The sequence below is a fragment of the Cnephaeus nilssonii genome (genome assembly GCF_951640355.1).
Source record: "Cnephaeus nilssonii genome assembly, chromosome: 6".
Taxonomy (NCBI): Eukaryota; Metazoa; Chordata; class Mammalia; order Chiroptera; family Vespertilionidae; genus Cnephaeus; species Cnephaeus nilssonii.
This window is the reverse complement of record NC_137077.1, coordinates 49,458,706-49,482,803: the sequence shown is the minus strand read 5'-3', so window position 1 is coordinate 49,482,803 and position 24,098 is coordinate 49,458,706. Positions and strand designations below refer to the sequence as shown.

At 56.7% G+C, this 24,098-nt stretch overlaps 1 protein-coding gene across 4 annotated transcripts; it reads right to left on the bottom strand.

The window, feature by feature from the left end:
• Positions 1–648: 648 nt before the first annotated feature.
• Positions 649–20,533, bottom strand: ACVRL1 (activin A receptor like type 1). Of its 4 annotated transcripts, none has more exons than XM_079773618.1 (10): positions 19,908–20,533; positions 9,493–9,560; positions 8,800–9,051; positions 8,410–8,618; positions 8,073–8,172; positions 7,635–7,781; positions 7,037–7,312; positions 6,236–6,433; positions 3,091–3,221; positions 649–1,687 (listed from the first exon to the last, which is right to left on the bottom strand). In XM_079773618.1, the coding sequence occupies exons 1-10, from the start codon at positions 19,925–19,927 to the stop codon at positions 1,553–1,555; spliced, it is 1,536 nt and encodes a 511-aa protein (XP_079629744.1). In that variant the 5' UTR covers positions 19,928–20,533; the 3' UTR covers positions 649–1,552. The 4 variants fall into 4 exon arrangements, with proteins under 4 accessions (XP_079629744.1, XP_079629747.1, XP_079629746.1 ...); XM_079773621.1 differs by lacking the exon at positions 19,908–20,533 and adding an exon at positions 19,448–19,690; XM_079773620.1 differs by lacking the exon at positions 19,908–20,533 and adding an exon at positions 14,475–14,631.
• Between the last annotated feature and the right edge of the window lie 3,565 nt (positions 20,534–24,098).

Here is a 24,098-nt window from a genome sequence, read left to right as displayed (position 1 = left end):
GGGTTTCTCTCCCCCTGCCCCAAGGGCTGGGGGCTGTGAGCTCAGGTCTTCCCACGTTTGGGGCTGTCCTTGTCCCTAGCATGAGCCCCACCCCCACCCCCACAGCCCCCCAGACCATCCACCTGCCTAGGGTAACCTCCTCAGCGCATAGACACACACCTTTGACCTCCAAACACCAAAGTTTCCCTGTGTTTCTCTACAACCATCAGGTTCTTTCTAGGCACACACTTTCTGGGGCGTGGCCCGGGGTGTGGGCCTGGGCCAAGGGGCAGTGGGGAGCAGGAACCTGGGTGCTAGAGGCTGACTGGCTGGAGTCAGGTTTCTCCTGAGCCTTGGAGGCCCTGCCCGAAGCCAGCCTCACCCCTCTCAGCTCTGGGTAGAGAAGGCAAAGCCACAGAGGGGGCGAAGGCTGGCTTGTCTGCCAAAAGGCCAGGGACTATCTGAGCCCAAGGATGGCCATTGGCAGGAACTGGAGCCTGGAGAATTAGACTAGGAGGCATCTTAGACACTCCTGGCCTCAGATAAGCTTATGTTCAAAGCCCCATCTTGGGGCAAATAGCCACGGGCTGGGGCATAAGTAGAAGGCACTAGGAACTGAGTTTGAACAGGATGGCATTGAGAAGAAAATTAGAGCTGAACAACCTCAGAGGCCATCAGGACCAACTCTTTCAATATGCACATGAAGAAACAGGTGCTGGGGCAGTGAAGGCTCATTCCTGTCACTCAGCAAGCATCCAGGACCAGAGCCTGGGTCTCCGACTCCCAGCGGAGCCCTTCCCAGCCATGCTTGGCCTCAGTGTCCTCTCAGTTATTCTGAAAGTCCTGGGCCTCACCCATCTGACCTGCCACTTCTCCCATGGCCTCTGACCCTGCCACACCCACAGCAGGGCTCCTTGGTTTTAATGCCCCAATAAGTCAGCTAGGCTGGGGGGAGAGGAGGGGCCCAGGATAGGCCCCAGCTCTCTCAGGCAGCTGGTCGGCAGCTAGCAGGGGTCTTGTCCAGGAGACAGAGGCCCGAGGCATCATGGAGCTGAGATACAAACTCATGGGTCCTGGGTGTCTGGGGCTTGGCCAGAGGCGAGGGCCTGGCAGGGCAGGGTGTCTACTGAAGGCTGGACGGGGCCCTGTGCCACGTGGCAGCTCTGGTAGGCAGTGGGGTTGACCGAGGGCAGGGGGTAAAGTGCAGGCCCAGGCTCTCAGCCCAAGAGACTGGGATTCCCTGGCTTGGCCATCCTGGCACTGGGGCCTCCTTTGCACTCTGTCCTGGGTGGTAGGGAGTGCGCCCAGGGCATGGTGGTGGGGACAGAGCCAGGCGTCAGGGAGCCTGCTGCTCTGAGCAGGCCAGACAGTGGGGAGATCGGGTTTCAGCCCAGCTGTATTTTGGGCTGGATGGGCTGGGGGCAGAGCTGGGCAGGCACAGCTGCCCCTAGAGGGGCACCCCCTCTCCAGCACACACACACTACCTCCACCCAGATAGACCACCATTCACTGCCCCCCCCCCCCCCCCCCACACACACACTGCAGGCTGAGGGGAGTAGGTGTCAGCCTGTGGCTAGTCAATCACTTTGGGCTTCTCGAAGCTGTTGCTGAGTTTCTGTAGTGTCTTCTTGATCCGCAGCGCAGTGAGGCGGGCGGAGGGGTTGGGATACCAGCACTCCCGAATCATCTGAACCACACCGGAGAGGACCTGGGGGAGGGAGAGAAGCAGAGACATGGGTCAGGGAAGATGGGAAGGAGGAGGCGAGGAGAAGGGCCCAGTCATGGGGAGACACTAGCAGGAGACAAAGGACGAGAAGAGGGGAGATGAGAGTATTGAGAAGGAGGCGGGAGGAAAGACAGGAGCAGTAAGGTTAGGGGGTGGGGGGAGGATGGAGGGATCCAGGCAGAGACAAAAAGGGTAAAATGAAAAATCAAAGAGGAAGAATGGGATGAGGATGGAGAGAGGCAGGCAGGACAGAGATGTAACTCAGATCTTCAGGAGCGCTCAGTCCCCCTTGGGGAGTAGGGTCTGTGGAGCACCTTCCCCCACCCCCCAAGAAGGGGGAGATATGTAAGTCTCGGGCTCCCGCACCCCCAATCAGACCCCAATGCTGAGGGCTGTGTCTCCCAGCCCCCACCAACCCTGGCTGGTGAACACTGGAAGAATGGGTGGTGAGCACTGCCCCCAACATGCACATGTCCAGGGAGGAACCCATCCCAGGAAGCTCAGATTTAACCTTTTGCACTCGGATGTCGAGATTAAAATTACTCTTTGAATGTATCAATAATTTGAAATATAAAAGAATCCAAATAAATAAGTTTGTATGAAAAGAAATTCCAGTTTTTTATTCTACTGCCGCGCTTTGTAAAATCTGGGGTATTTAAAAAATTAAATCCCGAGTAGAATAAAGGAATCGAGAAAAAAGCAAGCGAGTGCAAAGGGTTAACCACCTCAAGCTGGTTCTTAAGAGGGATTGTATGTGTGTGTACATCTGAATGCATGTGTGGCTTTTTGTGGATATGTATGATGTGTAAAAATGTACATGTGTCTATGTATACATACATGTATGTATGTGTATACGTTTATTCATTCTTTTAATAAACATTAATTGAGCACCAACTGTGGGCCAGGCACTGTCATAGGTAATGGGGACATAAGGGTTACAAAGGAGACATGCTCTTTGTCTTCACAGGGTCAGCATTCTGGCACATACTTGCATGTGTATGTATCTGTGAGTGTATATTTAAGTAGAAGCATGTGCGTGCCTATATATGTTTATATACGTGTGAGTATGTGTATTACAAAAGTATGTGAAGTATTTTGAGCAAAGGTAAAAACAAACAAACAACAAAAACTGTATAGTAAGAAATGCAGCAGAGAACCTCTGATTTTCCCAGCAAGGTGAAGGGTTCTGAAAATCCCAGAATAACTAGAGTCCCTGTGGGGTCCACAGGACAGAGATATGGGAGGGTGTGGCCAGGGAGGACCCTGGAATCTGCCCCCTAGAATCTATCTGGGGGAAGCCAAGGCCTCAGACACAAGTTCCTGGGCTCAGAAATTCCAGCTGTAAGCCACCACCCCGTGCCATCCCAGCTCCACAGGGGCCTCACCGGGTCTGCAGCCAGCCTGTTGTGGATGGTGGGGGTCTGCTGGTCAACACACACCACCTTCTTCATGTCCTCAAAGCTGGGATCATTGGGCACCACGTCATAGAAGGGTGGCTTATAGTCCTCCACAATGCCTGGGAATCGGGGGAGAGGGGAGACAGGGCAGTCACTCGGGACCCCAAGAAGGCCAATACTACCTAGAGGAGAGCCTTGCCCACCTCTGTCCAGGGGCCAAGATACCAGTTGTCTGACCATGGTACCCTTTAGAGGGACACTATAATATCCTATCTAATAAGGAGGGAATATCTAATTGACTGCCCCGCCCTCAAAGATGGCAGCGCCCACAGCCAATAAGGGGGGAACATGCTAATTGACGGCCCCGCCCTCAAAGATGGCAGCACCCACAGCCAATAAGGAGGGAACATGCTAATTGACGGCCCCGCCCTCAAAGATGGCAGCGCCCACAGCCAATAAGGGGGGAACATGCTAATTGACGGCCCCACCCTCAAAGATGGCAGCGCCCACAGCCACAAGATGGCGGCGCCCAGTCCCCTTAGCCCCCCAGCAGCCCAGGGCTGGCCCGAGGCGCAGGCAAGCCTCGGATGGTGGCTGCCCAGGTAACCAGGCTCAGGTAACCAGGGCCGGCCAAGGCTTGAGCTGCCAGCAGTGGCAGCAGCAGAGGTGTGATGGGGCGTCGCCTTCCCCTGATCGCTGGGTCACCTCCTGCCCCTGAGGGCTCCCGGACTGTGAGAGGGGGCAGGCCGGGCTGAGGGACCGCGCCCCCTCCAGTGCATGAATTTTCATGCACTGGGCCTCTAGTTATAAATATATTTATAAATAATAATTACTACTACCATTTATTTTGCACTTACCATGTGCCAGGCATTGTGCTATAAATACTTTATATGCATTATCCTGTCTTTACAATGATCTTATGCGGTGGGTACTATTATTACCTGTGTCTTACAGATGAAGAAACTAATGCTCAGAGAAGTTGAGGCCAAGGTTACACAGCTAGTAATGGCAGAGCCAAGCCTTCAACTCATCTCATTGGATCCCTAGGCCAGATCTTGTTCCAGCCTTTCCATAGCTGCTTCCTACCCAGGCCCGGGCTCCGCTCCCAGGTCCCAATGATCACAGATGCCCATAATTCCAATGTTTACTGTCCTAACTGCATTGCATTAAATCCTCACAATAACACTAGGAAGGAAGCAATGTTATGTGAGCCCCCCTCTATACGCAATGAAATTAAGGCCAGAGTGGTCTTAATTAAGGAAATTAAGGAGCTTATCTAAATGCATAGGTAATAAGTGAGAGTTAGGATTTAAGCCCAGAAAATCCAACCAAAGGCCATGCTCTTGACCTCCATGCTACCCTAAAGGGAGGGTAGCTGGTTGACTGTTGGGTGAGGATGTGGATGCAGGAGAAGGGGGAGAAAACGTCTCTCTTAAAAGAAAGGAATTTCTACCCAAGTCCAAAGAACACCCACCCCTCTCAGGGACGGCACCCCCTCAGCCAGCAGCACCTCCTTATACCAAGTGCACAGTCCTTAGCAGGGGCTTTCTGAACACGATGCCTGTGGAGCTGCAGACGGCCCAGGCAGGAGAGGCCAGGCCCGGAAAAAGTGCCCCGTGCCCCACCCTGCTTCCCAGGCCGGCCATGGACGGGGCCACACAGCCACAGCCCCGGCCCGGAGAGCCTGCGCCAGCTGTTCTCCCCGTGGCGGGCGTCCAGGCCGGCCCCCGAGCCGCTCGCGCCCTAATCAGTGCTGCACAGAGGCCTGAGCGTGTCTAATGGGCCTTTAATCAGTGCCGGGGCTGACACCAGATTACAGTGTTTATAATGCGCCACGAATCTGTGTGGGGCTGACAGGGCTTCCCTCCGCCCAGGAGCCTGCAGTCAGCCTGCCCTCGGCCCTGGCTGGTCCAGCCTTCCTTTCCCGCCGCAGCCTGGTCCAAGGGGCCGCGGCTCCGTCAAGGTGCCCCCTTCCCTGACACCGGCCCCTAGAGCTGACTCTAAAAGCTCAGGCCTGAAGGGGCAGGAACCTGAGCCCCTGAGCCTCCCAGAGGGACTGGTTAGACCTCAGCCTCCACCCATCCGATGACTGCTGAGAGCAAACGAAGCCCGGCATGGAGCTGGCCCCTCACAGATGCTCGGGAAATGAGAATGTCCCTCTCCCCAAGGAACAGAGCTCCAGTCATATCCTGAGGTTGTCTGTCTCCAAACTGTCAGGACTCCTGGCAGCCCCACTCTGTGGGCAGCCTCCGCAGAGCCTGACAAGCCTCTCGGCCCAGTCCAGACACCAGCCCTCATCCCTGCACCCCAGGACTGGGAAGGCACTGGCCACAGGGCTGAGGTCCCTCTGCCTGCTCCCCTGTGGCACCCACAGGAACATGAGGAAGCAATCAGCAGGCAGTGCAGGCACTATTGCATCTCGCATGTTTTGTGGTCAAGGAAACCAAGGACCAGGGAGGTTTAAGCAGCACAGTGATAAACAACACTCGCCCTGGAGTCAGAGAGCCGGGTTTCAGATCCTGGTGCTGCATCTAACCAGCTGTAATTCTGGGTCTCAGTCCCCTCATCTGTAAAATGGGGGTGATACTGTGTCAGGGATTCATTATGACAACAATAATTGCTACTAGTATTTACTGAGCTCCGGATCTGTCCTAAATATTTTATTTGGATTATCTCAACCATTAGAAACTATTTTTATTCTCACTTTACAAATGAGGAAACTGAGCACCGAGAGGTGAAGTAACATGCCCGTGGTCCGTGGCAAAATCAGGAATTGAACCTAGGCAGCCTGATTCCCAACCCACGCTCTTAACTACTGAAGCGATACCAGCTTCCTGCCAACAGAGGATGATTAAATAAGACAATACATGTATATCACATGGCATCTGGCACATATTTAAGCTCAATAAATGTTAGCTGCTATTAATATTCCTGTTATTATCACTTACCCAAGATTTCACAGCCAGAATCACAGACTCGCAGACTCAGATGAACCTTAAAAGGTTGCTCAGCTGAACCAGCTGGCGAGTAGCAATGAACGGAATACAGGCAGTGCGGCCACAAGCCCCCATCTCCTGCCTGTCTACCCACGTGCCCCTGCCCCCTCCTCCCCCTGTGCAGGGTGGGCCCTCACCATTGACGATGGTCCGGCGGGTGATCTCCCACAGCACCAGGCCAAAGGCCCAGATGTCCGTCCACTTGTAGGACTCGAAGCAGTCGGTGCGGATCTGCTCATCCAGCACCTCGGGGGCCATGTACCGCTTGGTGCCCACTCGCGGGTTGTTGCCGATGTCCAGGTAATCGCTGCCCTGCGAGTGCATCACAGCCAGGCCTGCGGGTAGCAGGGCTGTCACTTCTGCGGCTCACCCCAGCCCACAGACAGGGTGGCCCCAGAGGCTGCGGTGCAGGGGGCAAGGTGGGGTTGCAGGCAGATGCAGACCGGCTCTGAGGCGGGCCGGGAGAACACTGGCTCCCTTCTGTTGACTGTGTAGCGCTCTCTGGGTGCCCAAGGACCCAGCGGGATGGGAGTGGGCAAGGCGTGCATTGTGACGCCCATTTCACAGAGCAGGACCCCAAGGCCCCATGAGCAGGAGCGATGTAGTCAGGGAAGCCCAGAGGATAACCCAAGTTCCTGGCTTCATGCTCCTCTCTCCCCACTCCTGGAGCCCGGGGTGGGGTAGTGGAAGGAGTTTAAGCTTAAAAAGAGCGTTAGGCAAACGGTGGGGCTCTTGCGGAGGGGAAATGAGACAGCAAACATCTCTTTAAGTTTTAAAGCGCCAATCAGAATCGCCAGGGCACGCACACAGACACCTAGGTCCTAGGCAAAGGTGGAGCCCAGTGGACATGGGACCGCGCCCGCCCGCAAAGGGGCCGCCCCTCCCCTGCCCCGCCCCGCCCCTTGGAAAGGCCCACCTTACTCCGCCCCGCCGCTCACCCAGGTCTGCGATGCAACACTGCAGGTTGCTCTTGACCAGCACGTTGCGGCTCTTGAGGTCGCGGTGGGCGATGGCCGGTTTGCCCTGAGTGCCGAAGATCTCCACGTGCAGGTGCGCCAGGCCGCAGGCCGCGGACACGGCCAGCCTCAGGGCCAGGCGGGGCTCCAGCGTCTGCCTCTGCAGGAAGTCGTAGAGCGAACCGTGCTCGTGGTAGTGCGTGATGAGCCACAGCTGCGTGCTCGAGTTGCGGGAAGTCATGTCTGAGGCTATAAAGCCTATGGGCAGAGGGTCAGGTGGCTCAGCCAAGGGTTTAGAGAGGAGGGGGTCTGGACTGGCCAGGGTCAGGGCTGGACTAAGGCACAGGACGGACTGAGTCAGGGCAAGCAGGGGCTGGGGCGGAGGCTGCTCTGGCTTAGGGCGGAGAGGAAGCCGGAGTCAGAGGGTGGTGGGGGCTGAGGCCGGGCTGGGAGTCCTTCAGGGTTAGGTGGCCATAGGCTGGGGACTCCAGCCTTGAGTGCAGGGGATGAAAGCCGGGGCCTGGCCTCGTTCCCCCATCCCCACCCCACCCCACCCCCACCCCACCCTCACCCAGCTTGCCTAGGATGTTGTCATGTCGGAGCAACACTGTGTTGTAGATCTCAGTCTCCCGGAACCAGGACTGTTCATCCCTCGAGGAGAATATCTTGACCGCCACACTCTCACCGTGCCACAGGCCTCGCCACACCTCGCCATAGCGGCCCTTTCCTGATCCAATGGCAGGGGGGCGGAGGGGAGAGAAGGTCACACAAGCCCCTGACACTTATGCAGACCCACACCCCGCTCGCAGGCCACCCCCACCTGCCTCTTGTTCCCTACTGGCTTCTGCAGAAGGATCTAGCCCTGCCCGGTCTCCACCCACTCCATGCCCAGCAGAATTCCCATTCTGAGCCAGACCTGGCCCCGTCTGTGACTCCGGAGGCCAAGAGCACTCTTACCCCTCCCTCCAAGCTCATGGGAGCCCTTGGTCCCCACCCCCCAGGCTCCCCCACTGCTCACCCACACACTCCACCAGGGCGACCTGCCGGGCCACCGTCCTCTGCACCAGGAAGGGGAGCCCCGAGCCACTGCCTGTTGTGCAGTCACTGTCCAGGAAGTCCTGAAGGTACAAAGAGGCCACTGAGAGCTGTCCCGCACCCAGCCCCCTCCCCTCTCCCCACCTGGCTCCTGCTGCTGTGGCTGCATGCTCCTCGCTCCCCCAGCTCCCCACCCACTGGCATCTGAGTGTCTGTGACTGTGCCTTTCCTGGCTACCTGTCACTCTGCACCCCTCTGATTCTGTGGCTTCTGCTTATTCCTCCCCCCGACCCTGTGTCCCATGTTCCCCATGCTCATACCGCCAACATGCTGTCCCCCTGCTCGGAAGCCTTCAGGATGAGTCTGGATTCGCCCAGCTCGCTGTGCAGGTGCTGATGTTTCTCCTGCCTCCGCCGGACATGCCACAGGCCCAGGGCACACAGGACCCCCAGGACCAGCAAGGCCAGCACAGGGCCCAGGATCAGAGGCAGCTGGCTATCTACCTGCGGCTGCTCCGGGGTTGGGTTGGCTGCCAGAGAGAGGATACTGAGGCCCGGCTGCCATCGGGACATTTCCCCTACCACACCTTGCCGCTGCCGTTAGGTCCCAGGGTCCTGCCTCCCCACCCTCCTGGCAGGCCTGAGAGGAAAGCAGGGCGAGAGGGCAGGGTCTGAGAGGCCCGGTAGGTGGTGCGGAGGAAGCAGACATACCCTCCAGCTCCAGGGACACGTTGTGGTTGCAGAGGGAGCTGTAGCAGCAGTAGTGGTTGACGACGTCAGTGGGGCGTGCCCAGCAGAGTTCTGGGTGCGTGTTCGCACAGCCCCGATGTTCCTGGGGGTGCCTGCCCTCCTCCCGCACCAGCACTACAGTGCACCAGGTCCCCTGGCAGGTAGATGCCGTGCATCGTGGGCCCTTACACGTGCAGGTCAGCAGCGGCCCCCGAGAGGGCTTCACGGGGTCGCCTGGGAGACACAGCAGAAGCTCAGTCACCCTGAGCCCAGTTCCCCAGGCTGAGCCCAACACCCACTGCTCTCTCCCCTCTGACCTTTCAGACAAACCCCTTGAGGCCGTGGTCCCTTAGTTCCACCCTCAGATTATCCTTCCCCCCAGGGGGCAGCTGAGACTGTGAGAAGCAGGCCTCCAGCCCTTCCCTGGCCCCAAGGCCTCCTCCCCAGTTCCAGGCCCAGCCCTGGCCCCCAGCCCCACCCTGAGGACTCTTTCAGGCCCCCTCTGCCCACATCCCCACTCTCTGTACCCCCTAGATAGAGCAAAAGGGGGTTGGGGTAGCCTGTCTCCTGCCCTCCAGCCAAGCTCCAAAGTCCCTTCTCCCTAGCTCCTCAAACACCCCCAGCAAGAGCTGAGCCCCTTTCTCCATTCAGGCCCCTGTTCCCTACAGGACTCACCCTGGGTCAGGTTCAAAGCCATCAGTAGCATCAGAAGGCATCTCCTGGGGGGGTCCAAGCTCATGGTCCTGGAGAGAGGAGCAGGAGAGGGGGTGCAGTAAGATCTGTGAAATGTGATCCCCTCGGTGTTTTCAGCCACTGACCGTGGGTCCCTCCCACCCAGAGGAAATCACTGGGAGTGTTTTGGGGGGGCAGGCAGGCCTCCTCCTGACTCCACTGCGCCTGGCTTTGGGGTGGGGCCTGCAGGGGAAGTCCTGGTTCACTTCCCCATGGAAACCATCCTGTTAGGGGTAAAGGGTGGGGAGCCATGTTTAAGTGACAGAGAGCTTGGGGGAGATTCCCAGCCCCGCAACCCTGCTGCTGAGCCACAACTGGAGGGCACAGAGGGCTCGGGGCGGGGGGGAAGGACCATCTCTTCAGCAGCACCCCCTTCTATCCTCTGCCTCTTGCCCATCCCCTTCTAGCCTCCCCCCCGCCCACCCATTTCCCAGCGTGCCCCCCCCCTCCCAGCCCTGGCTGCCTCAAACATAAACAGGCTCCTGTCTTCACTTCCTGCCATTCAGGGTCCCGCCAAGCTGGGAACAGGAATCAAGATTGTTTAGATTGGGGTCTGGATAGAACAGGCAGGAGTCACGCACAGCATGGAGGTCAGGACACACTCCCGGGGCAGGCTGGAGCAGCACAGGGCCTGGAGAAGCCGCTGGAACACCCCTGTGACCGAATCCCAGGGGACACCTAGTGACTCACAGAGCCCAGCTCTAGGTTAGAGATGACAGGATTAAGGCTCAGACAGGGGGAGAGACTTGTCCAGGTCCAGAGAGGATTCAGTGGTGGTACCAGGAGCACACCCCAGGTGTGCAGACTCCCAGTCCAGTGCTCTTTCCTCTCTGTCTCCCAATCTGGGCGGCAGCCCGTGTCCGAGCCCTCAGGGCTGTAGCAACCACACACAGCTCCCACAGTGCCAGCTCACTAGGCGAAAGGAACCTCCTGCAGCCAGAGTATCAGAGGCCCTCTCTGCGCCATCCCTGGCCCCCTTCTCTTTCCTTGCTGTCCTGGGAAAGGGTGGGGGCAGGGCCAGTGATGTGGGGAGGGAAGTGAAACACACTTAGACACTGAATGTTTGACCTTCCGTGGCTAAGGTTGACCTTTTCCAGAAGTTGGATGGAGAGTGTCAAGGGGAGTAATTCTGGTCTATGACACTCCCCAAACCTGGTCCCACACCAACTAGTGCTTCACAGCTACCCTCTTCTTCATTTCTCACAGGTTTAGAACACGCAGATAAGGGCCGGGGCTGCAGCAAGAAGGACTGGGGTCAGACAGTAAGAAGCACTTTCTGAACGGTGGCAAATAAGCAGGGGTTTGCCTGTGGACTGGGTCCCCAGATAGGGGCAACTAACACGAGGGGCAGGAGTGTCTTCTGACCGGGTGAGGCTGACTGTGGCCACAGGGGCTCAGAAGGCCATGGCCTAAGAATGGTGCCAGATGAAGATACAAGATGCTAAGGCTCTGGGGCAGGATGGCTGGGGTGGGGGGAGCTTTGTATGCCTCTCTGCTGGTGGCAGCTCTGCCTTCCTGCCTGGGCTTCCTCTGCCCCAGAGGCCCAGAGCTGGGGAAGGAAATGGAGCCCTGGGCTGCCGCAGCTGTGTCCCCAGCCTCTGCCTGACCTCCTGCCTCTGGCCCCTCCTGGCAGGCAGTGAGGACTCCAGCAGGCACTCTGCGGTGGGACTGGAGGCTGAGCGGGAGCCCCAGACAAGCTGAATTTGTCCGCTGGGGTCCAGGCAGGAAGCCATCCTCGGCAGTAGCCTTTGCTTGCCCAGAAAGCAGCTAAGGAAAGGGTACGGGGCAGGAAGGAAAAAGTGGAAAACAATGAGGATAAATCTGGCATCCTCCTAGGAGCCTTTACCCATACTCCACTTTTCTGACCATGCCCCAGTGCACCCTCTCACCTACTTTAGTAGACTTATCAGAATCACCTGAAGGGCTTGGTTAGCAATGTACATTCTTTGGTCTCACCCCCACTCCAGAATCTGATTTGGTCAGAATCTGGGATCAGCAAGAAACATGCTTTTTTTTTTTTTTTAATCCTCACCCGAGGATATGTTTTTATTTATTAGGGAGGGGGGGGGGGGGGAGAGAAGCATTGATCGGCTGCCTACCATATGCACCCCAACCACGTATGCAACCTAGGTATGTGCCCTGACCGGAAATCAAACTCACAACCTTTTTGGTGTACGGGATGATGCTCCAACCAACTGAGCCACCCCATCAGGGCAAGAAACATGCATCTTAAAAAAAGTTCCCCGGGCCCTAACCGAACTGGCTCAGTGGATAGAGCGTCGGCCTGCAGACTGAAGGGTCCCAGGTTCGATTCCGGTCAAGGGCATGTACCTTGGTTGCGGGCACATCCCCAGTAGGGGGTGTGCAGGAGGCAGCTGATCGATGTTTCTCTTGCATCGATGTTTCTAACTCTCTATCCCTCTCCCTTCTCTCTGTAAAAAATCAATAAAATATATTTTAAAAAAAAAAGTTCCCCGGGTAATTCGAATCAGTGGGTACCATAATGCCCTACACCACATGAGACTCAGTCTCCATGCTTTCATTTCATAGGACCTGCTGGTGAGTGGGTGTGGGGTGCAGAGGACAGGACTCTCACTCCCATCCAGGGACCTCCCCCTTTATGGGAGAAGAAGGAAACACAAGGCTAAACATGGAAGTCAAGGTTTTGGAAACACTGTGGAGGGAGGGCGGGTCCAGGCTTTGCTCCTGACATCCAATCCACCTCAAGCCTCCCAGGCCCAGGAACGGTACAGGGAGACCCAACGCTGGTCTCATCCGGGAACGTGGGGGAGTAACATTGTGACTGTCCAGTTTCTAACTGTGCCCGGTGTAAGGTTAAGTACAGGAGGGTGCAGACCAGTCCAAACTCAGAGCTGACTCCATGTGATTCTTCCTGCAACCTGACTCTAGCACAAATGGACTCCTGGGCACTGGCGGTATCCTTTCATTTCTAAGCAAAACTGCATGAAAGATCTCCTGCTGCACAATCATCACTGTTATTGGCCAGAAATCACAAATGCTAAACTAATATCAAACATTAACTTACCACTGTGAAGTCCTTAGTAATAAGAGTTAACCTTCTCTGAGTATGACTTATGTGCTATGTACTGAACTTTAACGGTTGACCTCATTTAATCCACACAACAACCCAATGGGGAAACTGAGGCTCGGGGATGTTAAATTTGTTGCCTTGATTGACATAAATTACTGATCATAAATCCTTCCTTGGTCACTTTATTCCTCCAATTGTTTGGTGTTGGGTGAGCCCCACCAAGGAGGAAAAAGAGTGAGTGGGTCTCACCAACATGAACAGATTGTCCACTGCTGTCATCAGCAGGTGCCCGGTGTGGGTTTGTTTAGATGTGGAGACAGAAACCATGTTAGCTGTAGGCTTAGTCACAGGTGGGAGAACCAGAGTAGGGGGTGCTGGGAAGGTGGCTGTCAAGCTCTGCTCCCCATCACACCTGAGGGGTTGATGAAACCTGCTCCGGCCAGCAGCAGTGGCTCAGCACAGCAAAGAAGCGCCTCACTCTGCCCATCCGCAGGTCTGACCCAAACAGGGGAGGCCGGACTGAGCTGCCCCCACCAGGCTGCCCCGACCGGGCTGCCCCTTACCAGACACAAAGCACTTTCTCTGCATCACTTCATGAACCCCCAACAGCCGTGCGATACAGCACCACGCCTGTGCCGAGGAGCACAGAGGTCAGGATCTGGCTCTGGCTCATGTAAACTTGAATTCAAATCCTGTCTTGGCCACGTAGAGCTATGAGATTTGGAACAAGTTACCGTATTTTCTGGCGTATAAGACAACTGGGCGTGTAAGATTTTCCTGGGTTAAAAAGTCATCTTATACGCCGGAAAATATGGTAACTCTGCTTTTCTGGTATATATACCATATATATAATATGTATATATGTATATATCGGTACTTAAACTTTCTGAGGTTTAGGCTTCCCTGCGTGAAATGAGAAGAAGAATAGTGCTCGTTTCATAGGTATCATGTAGTAAAATCAGTTAGCAGAGTACTAAGTGGTACATAGCAGGCACTTAACACATGTTAGCAAAGCCCAGCCATCCACTTACACCATCCCTGGAGCTTCGGACAAGCCACTGCAGTCTGAATGTGCGCTTCCTCTGTAGGATGGGTATGGTAACCCCTCTGCTGTGTTGTGGCGAGGATTACATGAGAAATACCTGTCTGCACAGTAAGTACTCAATAGACAGCAGTTACCTTTAACCACCCAATGAGATGGAAGGGCAGGGAGGGGTTAGAGAGGACAGACCTGATGCAGCCAGAAGCTGCCCATAAACACAGAGGGGGTGAGAGCTCCTGTCCACCTTGGCCCTGACCTCGAAGAAGAAAAGGCGGGGGCGGTTCCAACAGCAGGGGCCTCCAGGGCGGACTGGGAACCTGGGGCTGCCTCCTGCAGGGAGCCTGCCTCCCTCCGGCCTGCGCCTGGAGGAGGGCCAGGGCAGGGGGTGGCCTGACCACCGGGGTTAGAGGTGAGGCTGGGGGCTGCAGTGACAGCGTCAGATCCCCGAGCAGGAGCTGCCAGGGCTGGGCTGCTCAAGGCGTCTGACGTGGACCCTCTCTCCCCGGCCAGCCCGCTGCCAGCAGGGACACGTGACCCGTTCTCCGTGGTGAAGCGGGGCGGGAGTCCGCCGGCCCTCGAACGTGGGCTACAGGAGGAGGGCAGAGACGCCCGGGCCTGGCAGGGAGCCGGGTCGGAGTCCCCGTCGGGGTCCAGTGCAGCCCCGCCCGGGCTCAGGTGGGGTGTGGGCCCCGCGGGAGCGGAGGGGTGCTGTGCCCCAGATGAGCCGGGCGGACCCTGCGGCGACCTCCCCCAGGGGCTCTGCCCTCAGGAAGGGCCCTCGGGAGGCTCAGGCCGTCCCCCACCCGGCCCCGCCCGCGGACCTCTGCTCACCTGGGGGCCCGCCCGGGCGGCGGGGCGCTGGCGGGGCGGGGGCGGGGGCGGCGGCCCCGCGAGCCCTGGACGGCGGGCCGGGGTCTGGGCGCCGCCCCGACGAGGCTGGGCCGTGGGCCGGGAGGGGCTCGCTCGGCGCGGCCGGCGCGGCGGCCTCCCGGGACTGGGAAAGGGGCCGGAGCAGAAATGGTTCTTATTCCAGCGTCTTCCTGCTTGGCCGCGGCCCCACCACTCCCTCCTCATAAACCGTTTCCTATTGCCCAGCTCGCTCCCGGGGCCGCAGGCCCGGCCCGCCCCCGCGCGGCTCCCAGACCCGGGGGCAGCCCCCCAGCCGCCCCCGGCCCCCCACCCCCCCAGTCCCAGGATCTCGGCCGCGCCCCCGCCCCGAGCCTCCCACATCCGCCTCCCCGAGGGGGCGGGCCTTGGACTCGGCTGCAGGGGTCGCCCGGGGTCCGGCCCGGAGCCAAAGGGGCTGGAGCTCCAGGGGAGGCACCGTCTGACGCGGGGGCAGTGGGGGGTAGGGGTGGGGGGGGGCGCCCCCGGCCGCTCGGAGCCGCGAGGGGTGACCTGGCATCTCGGGATGGAAGGGGTCACCGGGCGAAGGACGGCGAGAAGTTACCTGTCCTTCCCCACCTTCAGCCCCGTCCAAGGGCAAAGCGCGGGCTAACGGTACGAAGATTGGGCCCCCTCCCCTCCGCCCTCGGGGAGTCCCCACCCGTCCAAATCCCTCTGCCTCCTCCCTCTGTCCCCTTCGCCCCTGCCGTCCCCTCCCGTCTTCCGCAGCCTCTGCTCAGCGCGGGGAGAGCGGCCCAGACGGCGGGCGGCGAGGACAGCCTGAACCCCTCCAGCTGGCGGCGCGCAGCCCGTGGCCAAGGCGCCTCTGGCCTCCGCGGGCCTCCGGGCCTCCGGGTCTCCGGATGGAGGGAGAGGCTGGAAACTGTGCGGCTCCCTGTGGGGCAGCCCCTCACCCACCAAAGGGAGCGTTAGCCCCGGGGACCAGAGCCTCCGCTGCACACTGCTGGACGAGGGGGGCCAGGCTTTGCAGGGAGCGGAATGGCTTCTCCCCGGGGAGAAACAAACACCCCGAAAGCTGGTGTGTTCCTAGCCTCCCGGTTCCCCACCAAGACTCTGAAGTCCGGGAATCCAACGAGTTACAGAAGCTCAGACAACAGACACCTCCCGTGCCTCAGCCCCCACCTGTTCGGTGGACACCATAAACAGCCTCATAGGACTGGCTGAGTCTGACCCAGGGCAGGCCTTCAATGGAAGTGTTTAGCTACATTAATAAATGGAAAGGCCGAGGAGGCTGGTCTCAGCCAAGGAGAAAGACATGGGACATCAGAAGCAAGAGGAGACCTCTGTGCTGGTGGGAATGCAGACTGGTGCAGCCACTACGGAAAACAGTATGGAATTTCCTCAAAAAATTAAAAATCAAACTGACCCAGTGGAGGATACATCCTAAGCATACGGAAACACCAATCAGAAAGAATATATATACCCCTGTGTTCAAAGCAGCACAATTTACAATAGCTAAGATCTGGAAACAGCCCAAGTGCCCAGTAGATAAGTGGATTAAAACAGCTGTGGTACATTTACACAATGGAATACTATGCAGCTGTAAAAAAGAAGGATCTTGCCCTAACCGGTTTGGCTCAGTGTATAGAGCATCAGCCTGCAGACTCAAGGGTCCTAGGTTCGATTCCGATCAAGGGCATGTACCTTGGTTGCGGGCACATCCCCGGTGGGGGGTGTGCAGGAGGCAGCTGATCGATGTTTCTCTCTCATCGATGTTTCTAACTCTCTATCCTTCTCCCTTCCTCTCTGTAAAAAATCAATAATATATATATATTTTTTTTAAAAAAGAAAGGATCTTTTACCCTTTGAGACAACATGGAGGGACCAGAGAGTATCATGCTAAGTGAAGTAAGCCAGTCAGAGAAAGACAAGTATCACATGATCTCACTTATATGTGGAATCTAATGAACAAAATAAACCACCAAACAAAATAGGTCCAGAGGCATGGAAGCATGGCACAAATTAATGGATCTCAGAGGGAAGGGGGTGGAAGGTTGGGCAGAGAATAACCAAAGAATTTATATGCACACTAGAGGCCCGATGCATGAAATTCGTGAGGGGGGTGGGTTCCCCTCAGCCCGGCCTGCCCTCTCTCACAATCCAGGACCCCTTGGGGAATATCCGGCAGTCGGACATCCCTCTCACAATCTGGGACCCCTCGATCCTTAGCACTGCCCCCAAGGCAGGAGAGGCTCCCGGCACCACTGCTGCGCTCGCCAGCATTGAGCCCGGCTTTTGGCTGAGCGCGCTCCAGCTGTGGGAGTGCACTGACCATCAGGGGGCAGCTCCTGCATTGAGCATCTGCCCCCTGGTGGTCAGTGAGTGTCATAGTGACTGGTCATTCTGGTCTTCTGCCTTAAGGGTCGCTGGGCTTTTATTATATAGTCTAGAGGCCTGGTACATGAAAATTCGTGCACTGGTGGTGGGGGGGAGGGGGTCCCTCACTGCACCCTCTTGCAGTCATGGAGCCCTCAGGGGATGTCCAACTGATGAGCCCTCTGCGGGAGGCAACCAGGCAGGCTGATCAGGGGCTGGCGCCAGCTGGCAAGTGGCTAGCCCTGTTCCCCCCAGCCCCCCCACCAATCACCCCTCCACTGCCACTGGTCGCCACCACCCCTCAATCGCCATCCAGTCCCTCTGCCCGCTGGCCTGGTGCCACCTGCTCGCCAGCCCCACCTCCCACTGACTGGTCATTCTGACATTAGGTCGATTTGCATATTACACTTTTATTATATAGGACTAGGGGCCCAGTGCACGAATTCGTGCACCTTGAAAGGAACTGTGGGCCACGAGGCTGCGGTGGGCACAGGGGCGGGTCTCGGCCCATCCTCCATGCTCCTGCCTGGCCCCTCCCACCACGGCCCCCAGTCCCCTCTCTGCCAGCAGCCCTGCTTCCGCTGCCACTGCTCCCATGCGCTGACGGCCCCGGCCCCGCTTGAACCCACTGATGGTGTGGAACGATGGGGGCCAGCACCAGCAGTGGGTACAAGCAGGGCCGGTGCCATCGGGTGTGAGCAACAGCTGCTGCCCCAATCACCCCTAAGGAGCAGGGGCAGGTGGAGACGCCTTCAGGGGCGATCAGGGCTGGCAGCCGCCACTCGCACCCACTGATGGTGCTGAGTGATCAGGACCAGCCTTGTGGCCCACAGTTCCTTTCAAGGTGCACGAATTCGTGCACTGGGCCCTAGTCCTATATAATAAAAGCATAATATGCAAATCGACCTAATGTCAGAATGACCAGTCAGCAGCGGGTGCGAGCGGAGCCATTGCTGGCAGTGGGTGCGAGAGGCAGCTGCTGGCCCCGATCGCCCCTCAGAAGCAGGGGGAGGTGGAGAAGCTCTGAGAGGCGATCGAGGCCGGCAGCCACCACTTGTACCCGCTGACAGTGCCGAGCGATTGGGGCCAGTGCTGAGCACCGGCAGCAGGTGTAAGCGGCAGCTCTGGCACTGGCAACGGGTGCGTGCGCCAGGCAGGACCATGGTTCGTGGGAGCAAAGAATTTTCAGTAACCACCAGAGGCTCACCCTGATGACAGCAACCGGCACCCTGCCTTGGTCTGGCAACTTTGCTCACCTGCTCCACCATCCTGCCACGGCCAACGCTCGCCATGTTCTGAAGGTGCCCCCTGGTGGTCAGCGCACATCATAGCGACCAGTTGTTCGGTTGTTCCACTGTTTGGTCTATTTGCATATCAGGGTTTTATATATATAGATATGCATAATCCATGGACATAGACAATAGTGTGGTGAAGGCCTGTGGTGGGGTGGGAACTGAGTGGAGGAGGGCAATGGGGGGACATCTGTAATACTCTCAAAAATAAAGATTTAAAACAAGAGCAGCCCTCTAAGGTGTCTTGCTTTAATATGGAGGTTCTGTAAGATGGGCAAGGGACCCCCACCCTTTGACAGGAATAGAGGCTGGGGGAGACAATAGCTAAAGGCATCCATTGTTGACTGACCTCACTTCCTTTGCTGCAACCCGCCGCCACCCCCCCCCCCCCCCCCCCCTGCCCAGCTGCTTCACAACAGGAGCCTGTGAATTCCAGAACCAAGGCACACCCAAATTTCAGTGTCAGGACAGACCAGTGTCCTGGAGCCAATAGGAAGTACTATAGGATTACAGTGTCTGCTCTTTCAGATTATAGCGGCCACTTGGCACTCTATTAGCTGGAGACATGAGAGTGTGGCCGCGTGGCCGCCTTTCATGCCCACTCTCTCCCCTGCCCTGCGGTGGCTTCTGACAAACCTCTCCCAGCCCCAGCCCCAGCCCACGGATCTCTGTCCTGGGACGAGGAAGTCGGGCTTTCCCAAGGGGAGCGTTCGTTCTGAGACACACCCTGAGAACAGAAACATCACCGTGGACCAGAGCTGAGAGCCGCCAATGTGAGTCAGTGGGGGTGGGCGACTTTATCTGGAAACGGTTCATGAAATAGATAAAAGTAGAGCGCTTTTGGAGGAGGAAGACAGGGCCGGGTGGGGGATGGGCTGTTCGTCAGTGCTGGAGTCTACACACCCCACCCCCCTGCCCCCAGGCACTGAGTCCTCTGGACGCTGACTCTGCTCCCTGGAGCTTCTTGTGAAACTCATGCTTCACAGCACAGCAGAGAGGCTGGGGCAGGCGCCCGAGGAGGGACGGGAGGAGGGACCGCGTTGGAGAAAGCAGTGGGGACCAAGCCCAGTGAGGAAAGGGAAAAGGAATTGCAGACTGTGTCCAAGTCTACAAGAATTAATTACACAGAAGGACCAGCTGTTCCCCATAATCAGCGAGGACAGAACAAGAGGAAACAGGCCTCAAGGACTGAGATTTAAATTTAGATATTCGGAAGGATTTCCCAGCAGTGTGGAGCACAGGCCTGCTCCTGGGAAGGGTGTGTGGGTGAAACCTCCAGCTGATTCTCACCTACGGAAGGCAGGTGCCCTGGAGCTGGCATGAAGGCAGAGGAATGAGCAACTTGGTTTTTCAGGGCCAGCGATGAGTGTTGAGTTTACGTATTGCTTTTGCCACCAGGGCAGGGCCAACTCCACGGGTTCCCCCCTCTGTCGATGCAGGGCGCCACAGTCCACTTAATGCTCTGCTGCTGCCATCTTGAAATTCTTAGTAATGTTTGAACAAAGGGCTCGGCACTTTCATTTTGTGCTGGGCCCCACGAATTACGCAGTCGGTTCTGCACGAGGATGAGTAGGAAGAAAAGGCAAGGGAGGAAATGAGCAGAGGGTGAGCTGGGCTTGGCCTCCCTTAAATTGCAGAGTAGGAGACTTAGATCAGACAACCTAGGGATGTTTCAGATGTGAGAGACATGAACAGGGTCCCCGAGGAGGAGGAACTGCGTCTCCTCTAGGGGAGAAAGGGAGGCCGGTACCTGTGAAGTCCATGTTCCATCTCTTCAGCACAGCGGGGAGAGCCCCCGCTTTGTGGGCCGGATGCAGCTCCGTTTAGCCTGGAGGAGGATGTGGCCCACTCCGTCTCCTGCAGCTCAGGGCAGGAGGTGCCCTGGGTTCCAGGCCTGGGCCAACCTCTCTGGGCCTCAGATTCCTCCTCTGAACACCGAGGTGTTTGCACTGGAGAGTTGCAAAGATCCTTCCCAGCCTCATGTGATCTTCTTTGACTCTAAGATTGGGGAAACCACCCGGTCTTCAGGCCCTGTCACCACAGCTCAGTTTGGCTGGCGCCAAGGTTTGGGGCGGGTGCGGACAGCCCAGCCCCTTAGGAAGAGGCTGGCAGACAGGGGCCCGATCGTGTGAGCCACCTAGTCACCTTCCTGCTCCTGTCCGGCTCCTCCAGGATGTCCTACGGGGTGCATCGGCTCCTGGCCCACCCCGAAGCCCTGGGATGACTCATCTCAGGATGGAGCCTTTTGAGGAAGGGCTGGCATGTCAGGGCAGGAGTCTGAGATTAGGCGGTACCCACACAATGCCTCGGGGTGGGTTGGCTTGCAGCCTGGGCTCTGATGAAATGCTGCTCCAGGACGGCCTCCTCCCTGAAGTCCAGCGACCTCTGGAATGTCCCTCCCTACAGGCCTCCTCGAGGCTCTGACCCTAACCCTACCCCACTGGTCCGGCCAGAGGAGGGAGAGGAGAGGGAGTGGGAAGGGCCGCCTTGGAGCTGGAGGCGCTCTGTGTGGACATCAGCTCCTGTACCTGTAAGAAGGGGCTGGTGATGCCTCCTCTGCCGATTCTCAGAATAAAACCAAACATCCGGGAGGGTCCTCTACGGGCTGAAACGCCCACACGGGTGTTCGGTTTGTTTTCAGGGAGGGAGGCGTTTCAGCTGGGACAGGAGAAAGAGCATGAAACCAGAGTCAGGGGACCAGAGGTTTGGCTGTGTGACGGGGCCTCTATTTTCTTACCTGCTCAGAAATGGGTGCTGAATGGTGCCTCCCCTACTAAAAGCTGCCAAAGTGGGCTGTGAAGTATGAAGCAGCCATTCTGAAAAAATATGCAAGACATTCCTAATAAACACGGGGTAAGAATAAACAAGTACATGAAATGCTGCAGCCAAGTTTATAATGAGAAGCAACTGTGCCCACCCTCAGACCCTCTTGCTGAGCCCAGCCCCTTCTCAAGGGTTCAGCTATTCATTTCTCTGTCATTTACTTCGATAACCTAAGTAATGTTTATGATGCCATCTCCAGATGTTGTTCAGCTTTGTTGAAGTATAATCCTATCTAATAAAAGAGTCATATGCAAGTTGACTGTACCTCCGCTATACCCACAAGCCATGCCCACTACTTGGATCGGGCCTAAACGGGCAGTCGGAGATCCCTCGAAGGGTCCCAGATTGGAGAAGGTGCAGGCTGGGCTGAGAGACACCGCCCCCCATGCACGAATTTCGTGCACTGGACCTCTAGTTGATAAATAAAATTGCAAGATATTTAAAGAATACATCTCAATGACTTGATATACGTATACAATGTTGTTGTTGTTAATCCTCACCTGAGGATTTTTCCCATTGTTTTTCAGAGAGATTGAAAGGAAGGAAAGGAGGGAGGGAGGAAGGAAGGGTGGGGGAGAGAGAGAGAGAGAGAAACATCAATAGGAGAGAGACACAACTGGGCTGGGGAGTGAACCTGCAACCCAGGTATGAGCTCTTTATCAGGAATTGAACTTGAGACCCTTGGGCTGTTCCTCTGACCACTGAACCACACCGGCCAGGGCCTGTGTGTGTGTGTGTGTGTGTGTGTGTGTGTGTGTGTGTGTGAACATTTAAGTACTACTCTCTAAGCTAATTTCAGTTATACAATAGAGTGAGTCACCATGTTTTACATTAGATTCTGAGATCTTATTCATCTTATAGCTGAAAGTTTGTACCCTTTTAACATTCCCTAGTTCCTCCATTCATCCACCCCCAGCTCCTGGCAACCATTTTTTTTTTGTTGTTGTTGTTGTTTTGTTTTGTTAATCCTCACCCGAGGATATTTTTCCATTGATTTTTAGAGGGGTTGGAAGGGATGGGGAGAGACAAGAGAGAGAGAAGCATCGATGTGAGAGAGATACATCCATTAGTTGCCTTCTGCACTCGCCCCCACCAGGGCGGGGGATTAAACCTGCAACTGAGGTACATGCCGCCCACCGGAATCGAACCTGGGACCCTTCAGTCCTTGGGCCAACGCTCAATCCACTGAGCCAAACCATCTAGGGTGGCAGCCATTTTTTAAACTCTGTTTCTATGAATATGACTTTTTTTTTTACACTCCATATATAAGGGATACCATGTAATATTTGTCTTTCTGCTATTTATAGACTTTAAAACTTCATAATTTAGGTCATTTAGTTTCTCTTCCTCCTAATTATTTATCGTTATGTTGTTATTTTGTAATAATGCCCCTTTAGTTCCTGTTCTATTAGGGTCACATGGTATCCCTTGACCCTTCCCTAAGTAAGCATCGTGACCCCCCTTCCCTAGAGCTGCAGTTTTGTGCAAAAAAGGAACATGTGTCAATTAGCCGAGGCGCACAATCCCCACTCAGGATGGTGGGATGCCTGCAGGGCCTGATGAGCATTTTGGATGGCACAGGAGTTCCTAGAGGCACCCAGACTTTCGTCCACTAAAGAGAAGCAGGGCCTGAGTTTGCTGGGGTGAGGGTGCCCGAATTGGCCGGTAAGGGTGTGGGGGTCTGGTAGGTTCTGGGGTGGTGCTGGGAAATCCATTGCAGCTTGGGGATAGGGTCTGAGGGGCTACGGGAACTATTCCCAATGGGGAGGGCTTGGTATTTGGACAAGGATGAGGTTCCCAGGGCTTGAGGGCAGGTACTGGCCCTGGCTGGGAGGCAGATCCTTTGACAGCGGGGCAGCTGGCTGGGCGAGGCCAGAGGCCAGCGGGATTTCCTCTAGCTCCAGGCACTCGAGGGGTGGGACCAGATTGCTGGAGCTGGACACAGGAATCTGCCTTTGTTTCCAGCTTGAGGGGAAATGCCACAATCCTGCCCCCTTCCCACCCCTCCAGCATCCGTGCCCAGGCTCTGCCCTTCCCAGCACCAGAGGGCCGGGTACTGAGGGCCTACAGCAATCTCTTATCTCCAGGAGCCCCATCCACAGGCCTCTGTTCCTCATTCCCCGAAGGCAAATCACTGGCCCGGAAGCAGGAGAGAGGTCAGAGTTAGTATTCAAGGCTGGTCTGGAGTAAATAGCCACAAAACAGTTTAGGTTTCAACCTGCTCACCTTTCTCCGCTTCCTTAGAGGGACCTGACTTTTCACAGTTAAAGAAGGTACCTAGGCCTAAAGGGAGACTTGAGGGCAGGCTTGGCCCTCCCTCAACCCCCTAACTCTTGCTGCACAGGGTCAGACAGAGTCACACAGGCGAGGTGGGGAGTGGATGGCCAGGGGAATGCAAAGTGTTGGGGAGCAGAAGGGACAGAAGGACGGGCTGGGCCAGGAGCCCCAGGCAGTGTGTGTGTGTGTGTGTGTGTGTGTGTGTGTGTGTGTGTGTGGTGGGGGGAACCCAGTCTTTATGTTTTTCTTGGTCAGTGAGTCTCTGTGCTTGTGTACCTGTGTGATGGTTCAGGTGTGCTGTGTGTGTGGCCTCTCGGGATGTGACTCTGAGTTCACGGGCCAATGGGCCTGTGTGTACTTCTGTGCCATGAGCCTGATGGCCCCTGGGGGACACTGGCTGGCCGTGTGTCTACATGTGACACGGCCTGTGTGACTGTGGTCCAAGTTTCACAGTCCACCCAACCCCAAGCCTTACCCTCCAGTCCTCCCTTCAGATTTAGTATCTTCCTTAACCATGGAAAGGCGTGATTCCCTCTGAGGAAGGGAGAGCAGAGAGCGGGTCTGAAAACCTGCATGAACCCTGGCCAGGTGGGTTTCTCAGCATTGCTGGCATCTGACAGGCGAAGGGTCCTGAGAGATGGGGTGAGGGAGGGCCTGGCTGGTGGGGGTGGGAGTGGGGGGAGGGGGGAGGGGCGCGGCTGGCCTGGTGGTTGGGGTGGTGGAAGACGCGTGGATGTGTTCAACCATTTGGAATGTAGGACTGCTGGAGAAGGGGGAATCCTCTCTAGATGCCCCCGTTGGGGGAAAAGGGGACACACGCCAATGATTCCCCACCCGTCCT